The 11,492-nt window shown below is 39.4% G+C and overlaps 1 protein-coding gene across 2 annotated transcripts; it reads left to right on the top strand.

Moving 5' to 3' along the window:
- Window positions 1-575: 575 nt before the first annotated feature.
- On the top strand, window positions 576-8,798 carry nkain1 (sodium/potassium transporting ATPase interacting 1). Of its 2 annotated transcripts, XM_053613414.1 has the most exons (8): window positions 576-774; window positions 982-1,282; window positions 3,351-3,488; window positions 3,763-3,843; window positions 5,664-5,861; window positions 6,119-6,179; window positions 6,337-6,418; window positions 7,798-8,798. In XM_053613414.1, exons 2-8 carry the CDS (start codon window positions 1,214-1,216, stop codon window positions 7,805-7,807), a joined length of 639 nt encoding a protein of 212 aa, XP_053469389.1. In that variant the 5' UTR covers window positions 576-774; window positions 982-1,213; the 3' UTR covers window positions 7,808-8,798. The 2 variants fall into 2 exon arrangements, with proteins under 2 accessions (XP_053469389.1, XP_053469390.1); XM_053613415.1 differs by lacking the exon at window positions 576-774 and having other exon boundaries at window positions 798-1,282.
- Window positions 8,799-11,492: the final 2,694 nt, after the last annotated feature.

The raw sequence follows: 11,492 nt of genomic DNA, 5'->3' as shown, positions 1-11,492 counted from the left end.
TAGTGATGTAACATACAGCTGATGTTAACTACAATGTAACAAATATGAAAACAAAAACGCCTCACAAAACACACCACACAGTGTTAAATCTCCCTACCACCCCTTTCCCATCCTAAGTGGGAAGCTTTTCCAGCACTGTGGATCTAAAAAAAAAATACATACAGCTTCTTTAATAGTCATCCTGAACATTCTGTATACGAAACATGTTTAACATGTGATAGGCTACTCAGCTGTCCTGTATTTGTCAGTTAATAAAAAGATAAAAAGGTATAACAATCCAACAACTAATTCTGCATCAAAACTTTATCCTCTCCAAAAAGTTCATCTTGGTGCTACATCCTTTTTTGTGTACCAGTTTTCCCCTTGCAGCCTTTACTTTTTAGGCTGAATCCTTCCCAACTCCCTTTGCACATGTAGCTAATGAATGCACTCCCTTTGAGGCCATTCTTCCATGCACCATGTTACAGCCTTTACTTAGATAGGGGGTAGGGTGCCATTAGGGATGGAGCCATGCTCTTTTCCTTTGTGTTCATTCGCCCGGTTGGAGGAGGAAAAGAAGAAGGAGAAAGGAGGCGCACTCCCCCGCGCGGACTGCTGGTAAACTTGCACGAGGGTTTGGTTTCCACCCATAATCCCTTTCTCTCACACTCCTGTCGGTGTTGACAAAGAGCCGAGCGGGACGGAGGGATGCTCATCAGGGAGGTTCAGTCTCAGCTAAATCGGTCTGTCTAAAATTGGCCTGCTTTTTCCAGGCGACGCCGGACAGCGCGCGTGGTAAGTGACAAAGGCGTGCTTTGTGCCTCGCGCAGATTTCATGTGCGGTATTTTTACACTCTCCTCCCCACCTCCCGTTCGCTGTCCGTGTGATTGCATATCATATGATGCTCATTTGTCCAAGTTGAACATGTTCCCTGTTTCTGTCTGTGTGCGCGTGTGTGCTGTTCTTTGTGCTTTCTTGGTTCCCCCTCGCGCGGAATGAAGGCGTGGCCGACCCGTTGCGGTCGGCTCCGTGTGAGAACAAAGTGACCCGAAGACGCGGCTGAAGCGCGGTTATGATCATCAGCAGCGCTGAAGTATTAACGCACGGAACCGCGGCTGCAGTCCGCTGGGCTCCCTGACGGTTCGGGTGTGTAAATAACGGTATACAGCCGCCACGCTGGACCTGAACGGAGATCCGTCGTTCTCGCGGCGCCTCGCGGGGCCCAAGCCGTGCATGAAGCGCGAGAGCATGGGCCGCTGCGACGGGAGGTGCACGCTGGTGGTCATCTGCTCCTTGCAGCTGGTAGGTGAACGCCTTGTGCTGTGTTCCCTTACTGGACACTGATTTCATACTCACATGTTTAATTGTGTCTGAGTGAATATGAGGGACTGTGATTGGAGCTGGGGAACAGGCTTTGTGAATCTAAGGGTAAAAAATCTTCCCTCGTTAAGATTTCTGCACAGACTGATTAATAGTTCCAGCAGTCTGGTACAGAGTATCAAAATTAGGACAGTGTTTAAGGCTTTGGGTTACTCGTCAGAAGGGTGCGAGTTCAAATCCCAGCACCACCAACCTGGGCTTACGACCCCCTTTACTAACTCAACTGCTCAGTTGTGTCCTGTCTCTTTGCATAATTTACATTCATGGCATTTTGTCAGATGCCCTAATCCAGAGCGACTTTCATTCATCTCATTCAAACATCCGAGCAGTTGAGGGTTAAGGGTCTTGCTCAAGGGCTCAGCAGTGACAGCTTGGTGGTGCTGGGATTTGAACTCATGACCTTCTGATCAGAAATCCATCGTCTTAACCACTGAGGTGCTACCACCACCACCACCACCACCAAGTTATCACAGCCAAATGAGTTAAATGAAAATATGCTAGGAACATCTAACGGGCATATATTATACTGTGATAATGGATTGTGATTAACAGGTCACAGAAGCTACTATCGATTGTTTAGAAATTACATTGACACGAACTGAAAAGGAACGTAGTTCCAAATGTAAGACTGGACCTGCTGAGACGTCGCTGAGATCTTTAAGGAGTTCGAGCACACTGGCGTCAGGCCTGTCATGTTTCACATCAATCAGCAACTAAGTCTTGCAGAGAACTGGAGGACATCAGTATGGGATCAGTGTCGGGTATCAGCCAATACTCAAAATGTTGAGATCAGTAACATAATTGTTGCGTCACCAGAATGGATTTCATGGAAACTTTTAATGCCCCAGATCAGTGTGTGTTTTGTGAGAGAGTGTGCATGTGGCACAGAGGGATCTCCTGAGGTAGGGGCTCTTTTCTCATAGGGCTGTGGGCTGGGGCTCCAGGCTGTTTCCATGGAAACAGCTGCAGCAGAGCGCTGTGGGATTGCATGCGTGTGTGTGTGTGTGTGTGTGTGTGTGTGTGTGTGAAGGGCCCGTTGCATTTGTCTGGCCCTGGCTTAAATGGATGACCGTGTTTTATTGGCCTTTTACGGCTCATTTTAGCTGTGCAGTCCACAGACTCTTGATTGGTTTTGGTAAGAATAGATGCGTGACAGACTGCCAATTTTAACCCGTTGCACTAAATTGCAATCATGGTATCATTCATCATCCATATAACAGTTTTATATATACAGTTTCATCCATATAACAGTTTTATATATAGTTATAAAAAAAAACACGTCACGACCAGCTGTGAACTGATACTAGTTGTATTGACTGTTGTGTTGATTAAGCAGGCATATATTTGAAACTGACACTGTGGCACCTTTGCCAGTGTCCCTGACAATCTTTGTACATTTGCTCTGTGCCCCTTCTCTTTTTGCCTGGCTGATCGACAAAACTTGTGCCAAGCAGCCTGTTTGTTTCTTGGATGCCTGTAGCCTGTTTTGAGCTTCACCTGTTTATGAGAGCCAACAATACCAGACGTCCCGTTCTGGGCAGAATGCTGGGTCTGCTATGTAGGCCAGGTCTGTGCTGCAACATAGAAACTGCTTAAAGGAGCCAGGAAAGAGAGGTTACACTATTTGTGTATATGCGAGGCACAAGAAAATAAGGCAACTTGGCTACATCAAATCTTATCTATTTATAAGATTGAACAATCCAAAGTATTCAAAAGCGGGCAGCTAGAATGTCAGGCTCTTTAATTATTCATTCGCAGATGTCCTAGTGAACGGCTTTCGAACATCATTATTCCACATTTTGATGGATGGATATAATTAGAACCAATACACTTGAGTGCATCCCCAATTTCCAATTGATCTACAACAAAGACATGTCTAATACAGATTTTTGCTCTCAACCGTTTTAACCATTAAGAAGACAGTTGCTATTTATATACCGCAGGTTAGTGTGCATTAACTTTATGCATGTGTGCATATGTGTGTTTGTAGCTGGCTGTGCTGCAGAGGCAGGTGTTTGATTTCCTGGGCTATCAATGGGCTCCCATCTTGGCAAACTTTTTTCACATCCTGGCTGTTATTCTGGGAGTGTTTGGGACGGTGCAGGTCCGCTCACGATATCTTATACTGGTAAGTGCACACCTGCATACACACAGATACTGGTAAGTGCACACCTGCATACACACAGATACTGGTAAGTGCACACCTGCATACACACAGATACTGGTAAGTGCACACCTGCATATGTTGACTGAGTAGAGCATACAATAGAAATCACACAAAGCATCATCGTTATTTGACTTGTGCTTATCGGAATCTGTGTTTTGAGTTTCTTTTCTGCTACATGTGTCTAGTGCTTTGAGGTTTGTATTAACTAACGTGCATTTACTTTGTGTGTGTTCAGTATGCAGTGTGGCTAGTGGTCTGGGTCGGTTGGAATGCTTTCATTATCTGTTTCTACCTGGAGGTGGGCCACCTGTCTCAGGTAAATAAGAGAAGAATGATTAGCTCAGTTATTATGGTTTATTATTTGTCTGAAGTACTAATGTTTTGTGCTTATTTTGTTTGGGACTCTTAATCACACAAGCCAACTATTTAACATAACCAAATAAATAATTTAAACATTAATAACTGAACACATCAACCAGGCTATAATAGTAAGCTAGAAGCAGCCAGGACGAACGTGACTAAAATTCGTCAGTTCACTTGAATACACACAGGAAAGTGAAGACGGAGTTTAGTTTCAGCCACCTAGAACTTTAAACCTGAAAATTCAGTGACTTTGAAAAGGTGTGCCAGTAAGCAAGGGGTCTGGTGTCGTCCTCTTGGGGAAAAAACAAAACAAAACGTGGTTTATTCTTCTGTGTCTATCTGAGAACACATGAGGCATTTGGGTAGAAACATTTGCGTAAGTGTTTGCCATCATAATAATAATAATAATAATAATAAACTTTATTTTTTAAAGCGCCTTTAGAAGCAGCTTCTCTTTTGTACACAAAATAAGCAGTACACAGAAAAAAAGGAAAAAATTATAACGTATCATGCATGAGTGTAACCTGAACATGTCCACTGGGGGCCAGAAAATCATAATGAATGTGGATGTCAGAACACTGAGAATTACTACTACTTACTTCTGAGTTCTAAATCACAGATATAATGCTATTAAGTATTAATAGTAGGTATAAAGTGACCAGATAAAGAACAGTTTGGGATTTTTCAGAGTGAGTTGAGTGAGGATGTCACATATCTCATATTGTATTGTCTGTATGCTTTTCTTACTATATTACCTCCCCAACAGAGTTTTTAGACTGATGGTATTTTTAGTCCTTGACCTAGTGAACCAGCATTAGGATATTGATAGAAACTTCAAAGCACTTCTGTAAGTTGCTCTGGATAAGGCCATCTGCCAAATGCCATAAATGTAAATGTAAAGACAATGCTATTGTCCAGAATAACATATACGTTCAAACCTTACATTGGTAGGAATTATTATATGAGGTAATAACCACTTCCTCTCAGCCAAATAAGCCAAATGTAGCATACAGTATATATGGGATCTCAGTCCTGATGCAGACTCTCTTCTTTCATACAACAACCACCGACTGGGTGAAGACTAATACAAGCTTCCTTGAAGAAACTTGAAGCTAGCCACCTCATTTTTTCACACTGCTGCTCTGATTGACAGGGGAGAGAGAGTATGCCATCCCTCCCACCCAGAGTGCATGGCCAGATTTTCTTTCTTGGCTTCCAGCCACTGATGGCTGTGGGTGATGCACACCTTTATAAAAGTGCATAATATTGTCATCATTTGGTTTTTAGTTCTCTTGAAAAATCCATTAGTTGTGAGGCCTCAAATGCCTGAATTTAAGGTGATGCTCTTTGGTTTATCATAAGTGAGGCACAAGTTAAAAGTTATAACACTTGCAAGTCCAACACTGGAAAATGACCCGAAACAATGTACAAAAACCGAGGGCAGTCTACACCCTGTTTTACAACTTTGACAGTATACCTTGACAGATCCAGCTGCACAGCTAAGAGGACATGCATTACAAAAACAGATTCTTATGAAGCTGAGTGGGAAAATGAAGGTCATATACTTCCACAGAGCCATTATCACATGAGTGACTACATTTTAAACAATTCTTTCTTTTATTCATAGCAAATTATTCATATCTTGAAATTATGCATATGGGGTAAATTGACTTGACCAGACAGTTTTAACTAAGATATTTCTTTGTAACCTATTTATTTGTTTAACAGTGCACAGTACATACTTATGCCCCCCCCTCCCACATCTATGTATAGGATCGAGATTTCCTGATGACATTTAATACCTCTTTACATCGCTCGTGGTGGATGGAGAATGGACCTGGTTGCTTAGTTACAACAGTGCCGGACTCCCTATTGGCTCCACAAGACCACCATGTGATCACAGTCAGTGGCTGCCTGCTGGATTACCAGTACATAGAGGTGGTCAGCTCTGCCCTGCAAGTGTTTCTCGCAGTGAGTGTTTTTTTTTTCCATATCAGTTCATTAAAGACCTTAATGAAAGAGTGCACTGTGATATGTATAAAACACCACACTACAGAATGGATGATTCACATATTTTCTCTATATTCAGGCACTAAAACTATACAGATCAGATTAAAATACATTTATATAAAAAGGTAAAGGTATAACTGAGGTAATGTGTCTTGACCACCCATTGCCCAAACTGCATTTAAAACAACTTCTTTGACTCGATTCTGTTTTTGTCCTAGCTTTTTGGATTTGTATACGCCTGCTATGTTAGCAAAGTCTTCCTGGATGATGAGGACAGCTGTAAGTATTATCTGTTTAACAATGTATTATTATTGTTATAGATGCATGTTCTTAACACCTTGCCCACAACAGTTTTTCTCATTTTTGACTCTGTGTGTGTGTGTGTGTGTGTGTGTGTGTGTGTGTGTGTGTGTGTGTGTATATATGTGTGTGACAGTTGACTTCATCGGTGGGTTTGACTCGTATGGGTATCAGCCACCACAAAAGAGTTCCCACCTACAGCTGCAGCCTCTTTATACGTAGGTATTCTCATTTTAATTAAGGAATATATATATATGGGATATTTGGGAAATTTAACTTCATATGCAGTATGCATTACGATAAAGAGTGTAAATCCAGCCATCAGAGTTAGGAAAAGCTTTCAGGAAGTTAGTTGACCTTGTGTGTGTGTGTGTGTGTGTGTGTGTGTGTGTGTGTATATATGTATGTATGTATGTATGTATGAAGGTGGGGCTAACAGCACTGTTCGGTGCTGATTGATTAGGCATACTATGACCAATTCCAATCAGTATATGACCAATTACTCATATAAACACAGAATAAAAGAACATACTAAAACTAAACTACAGCTAAAAACAAAAAAATACAAGTCAAACTGAAAAAATCTAGTAACATAGTGATATTTTTGACATTTAAGCTTCTAATAAAAAAAACAGTGGTGCTCTTGAGTGATGCAACGGAAAATGCATTTGCCCAATCTTTAATGCCACAGACATCCTCTCTAGGTGGGAGAGATGGCATTACTCTCTCCCCTGTCAATCAGAGCACCACTAGCTAATCATGGGCATCTGTGAGCTCATGTATATGAATGAGGGTATATGATTTCCTCCTAATGTGTTTGATTGCTCTGTGACGTTGCACGGGCAGCAGTCAGAAAAGATGTGAAGGCTGACTCCTGTATACATGGTTGTAAGTATGCCTGAGATGCCATTCCTAAATACAGCTAATCATAATATTGTCTTAATCTGATCCGGGCAGTCGGATTGAGGCGTTTACATAACTCAGTACTAATTAGTATACTGCCAAATTCCGATTCGTATCAGAATATTGATGTGCATGTAAACGTAGTCATTGTTATTTGGACTTGTGAAGCTTATGTGAACTGTGAGTTATTGTATTTGCTTTTTTGTCTTTATGGAGGTCTATATTCATTTTCTGCTATTACGAAATGTTAGTTTGTTTATTTAAACTGCATTTTAGATGATTTCCTTAGAAATTACAAGATACTAAAGATTTGCAAAACTACTTTTATATTGGCACAGGTCATGAAAAATCTCAGCTGAATTGACTGTTGATGTTACACATACTGGTCCAGCTGGGCCTAACTTTGCACAGACCCCTTCCTTAAAGCTTTTCAAAGGCCTGGTTTAGTACAAAAAGTTGCCATTTCTGATTCTACTTGTTTAATCATATATTCTTATTAGTCATTTAAAGACCTTTAGGAATGGCTACTAATGGGCTGGGATTAAAACCTGCAGCAAATCCTTGATCAAAGATCAGTCTTGATAAGAGTGAAGACCTCTGTTTTAATGCATTGTATGGGGAAAAAAAAAAGAAAAGTGGTTCATGTCTAATTTCTTGATTTTTTTTTTATTTTATTTTACATTTCTGTGTCCAGGGCTGGGTAGGAAGACACAGACGCTCCCGAAGCAGAACTCTTGAGAGATGCCGTCCTGTGCATTGTGGGTTACAGTATATAGTTCTACAAAATTGTCCGTGTTTCTGAAACTGTCTCCCTCTGCTGGCAGAAAAATAAACTGCAGCACAGACACTGTGCATTCAGTGAGTCACTGTGAGAGAAAGGCTGTGGGTGAAAGCTTGTACTGCCACAATATGTAGTGTATATGTCTGTGTACTTTGGAATTTCAAGTGCACAAACTATTTAGTAAATCTCAAATGCATAGCTATGATTTATTCTACAGAATGCAGTTCAATTTCAAAGCCATAGAGCATTGCAGTTGACTGCTCTGATTATGGTGTGCTTCCACTATATTGTTTGAATCCTTTTTTTCCAAGTCTTCACTGACATTTTTTTTAGTGTTAAGTACATACAATATTGTCTGTGATCAGTAGACAATGTACATTTGCCCATGGCCTGTGGGGGAGGGAGAAAAGGCAGGCAAACCAGTAACTGACGATGCCATTGTTTTGCCTATTTGCCTAGGCATTGTGGGGGAAGATGTGAGGACTCCGATCCTTTTGCCATGTGTGCATGTGTGTGTATGTTTAGTGTTATTTGCGGGGAGGATAACATTTGACCCAGGTAACCTTTGAACTCTTTTCTGAGCTGCTCCTTCAGCTCGAGTGTGTGTGTGTGTGTGTGTGTGTGTGTGTGTGTGTGTGTGTGTGTGTGTGCAAGGATGAGAACTTTTTTTTTCTTTATACTATGACGTAAGCCAATACAGTGTAATGTTTTAGGTGAAATTTTTTAGATTGGCTAGTTGTGTAGTTGGGGAATGTCGTAGGATCTTCTGCATGTAAATATCAGAAAGATTGTAGAGAGGTTGTACATTAGTGTGACCCTCACTCGAATGTGCATAAGTGTATATGTGAGTGGACTAAAAGTGTGTTCGGGTCCACTCTAGGATGAATGTGTGTAGCCATAATTGTTTATTTGTAAACCACTCTACAATGAATATATATATATATATATATATATATATATATATATTCATGTACATGGCTGAGGCTGGGAATAAGGAGACTGTGAGGGTGCGGGAGTTGTTGGAACGAATAAACTCTTTTTAGAATATTCCATATTTGTAGGTGTTTCTTTAAAAGAAGAACTGAAACATCTATGTGGTCCTGTTTGGGTAAATAGTGTCTCATAAACCAGGACTCTCAATGTGTTCCCACTGATGATCAGTAAGATGACAACATGTACACAGTGAATATGGCTGATGATTTGTCAGGCTAAAATGTTTCACTGTGTTTCTCGAGTTGAAGAAACATCCTGCAAATACCAGAAGCAAAACAAAATGGGACTCCAGCTAATCATTACAAAAATTACATTCTCTGAATTAAGGGTCTTAATAAAAGCATAAATATTGCAGAACATTTGAAGTCTTAGATATTACGCTTTACAGGCTTTTTCTAAATCTTGTGGGTTTTTTTTCTTATTGAAAGACATTGGAAAAATGTATACTTAGTCAAAATTTGTTGGAGAACAGCAAATACCTTCGCAGGTTAAAACCATCGCTGTATCTGCCAATGACTCCAAAGCTAACGGCAGACTACAGCAAGTCTTTTTCTTAAACAAACTTCACAGTGCATTTTATTTTCCATTTTTATTGCTGTAAAATACACACATTTAGAGCATTGTCCTTACATTTGAGTTAATCAGACGAATTTAGTATAAAACACTTAAAACTAAAATGTTTAAAGCCTTAAAAGTTTTAACTCTAACGTTAGACTCAATTTTAGACACCACAGGAGCTAATAATTGTTCAGTACTTTCGTTCTGTGCTGATTCTTTTTACAATTATGTTTTACATTACATTTCATGCCAAACATTTTCAAAACACTACATTTTGAGCATGCTTCTGTCATGTGGGCTTAGAAATATAATAAGAGTTGTGATCCTGTGCCATAATCTACATCTATATAAACAAGAAAGAAGGGAACAGGGAAAATAAGCCCACTAAGATTCACATGCAAATTTCTCTGTGTTGTTGAGTTCCTGCACAGGGATTCTGAGGTAGAGATTAGATATATCACCTAAAGATTTTACATTTAACAGCCATTAAAGGGATTATTGTAAACTGTAAAAGTCCCGGCTTCAGCCTGTGTATCCTCACTATAATGTTTAAGATAATTGTAGAATATAATAAGGTGGAAAATAAGAGTTTAATAAAGTTTTTGGGTTTCTGCCAATATAACAAGACAATTTCAACCTGAAATGTGTGAATAATGTCTAGAAATGGTCTTAACCTTATCGTATTTGTTTTAGTAGAAGTAGTAAGTAGTTATCAAGTTTACTGTCATTCTTATTCAACACAGGGCTAAGAATCGAACGAAGTACAGTTTCTCCTGAGTCAGGTGCTACACAACACAACACTTAACAATATATAAAAATATACAGCAGACAGACATTAAATATGATGTACAAATAAATATATATATATATATATATATATATATATATATATATATATATATATATATATATATATATATACACACACACATATACACACACATATACACACACATACATACTTTGTCGTTGATTTTTATTTTATGATTTATTTTATACATTATTGAATACACAAACATTTTAGATTCCCAGACATTAGTTGTCCAGCACTAAATTGAACGTTATAGAAAAATTTTGTATGTCAGTAAAGAAAGCAGCATATTACTTAAGAGACACTTTTCAGACAAAAAAAAAACAAAAACAAAAACCCACAATAAAGGCTGCTGGGATTTGTTGCAAAAATAAGAAGCGAGTGCAACAGTCAAAGTCTCCAGAAGAACCGTGACTGGTTCTGCAAGACGCTCAATAAAACTTACAGCTCATTTCTTTATAAAACTGCACTAATTGTACATGACTGTTTTTTGTTGTTGTTGTTGTTTTAACAAAAGGTTGTCACACCAAATATTGACTTTGTTTCATTTATTATTGTTTACTGCTTTTTATAGCATTTTTTTAAATGTATAAACATTTAATTTCATTATTTTTGAAGGCATCTTTGCTCTACAGCATTTGTTTGCATGTGCTTATATATAGGGGCTTAGTGGTTGGAGGTTCGAATCCCGCCTCCACCCTGTGTGCACGGAGTTTGCATGTTCTCCCCATGCTTCGAGGGTTTCCTTCGGGTACTCCAGTCTCCTCCCCAAGTCCAAAGGCATGCACTGTAGGCTGATTTGCGTCTCTAAATTGTCTACAAACAATGTCTAAAAGGGTGTATGTGTGATTGGCACCCCATTCAGGGTCTCTCCTGCCTTGTGCCCCGAGTCCCCCGGAATAGGCTCTAGGCTCTTCCACAGCTGTACAGTAAATGTGTGTGCATATATATATATCTCCAAACATAAATACCCATGTGCAAGTACGTAGTGCAAATCATAGTGCAAATAGAGTGTTGCTATAATATTTTAGGTAATGTCGGTGAGAATTTGCCAGATAAATTTGCCTATATGCAAAATATCACTTGGCCAGTTTTTTGCAGTGCCCATGAAATTATGCTCTTTACAGTACAAAAACACAAAATGGTATAATCCACCTATCTTATTTGTTTTCACATAGTGTAATTAATGTCAGACAATGACAAGGGTTCATGTTTTTTTTAAATAGTTTTGTTTTTGTATTAGACC

Source organism: Ictalurus furcatus, chromosome 24 (assembly GCF_023375685.1).
Source record: "Ictalurus furcatus strain D&B chromosome 24, Billie_1.0, whole genome shotgun sequence".
Classification (NCBI taxonomy): domain Eukaryota; kingdom Metazoa; phylum Chordata; class Actinopteri; order Siluriformes; family Ictaluridae; genus Ictalurus; species Ictalurus furcatus.
This window is presented reverse-complemented; position numbering and strand designations above follow the sequence as displayed.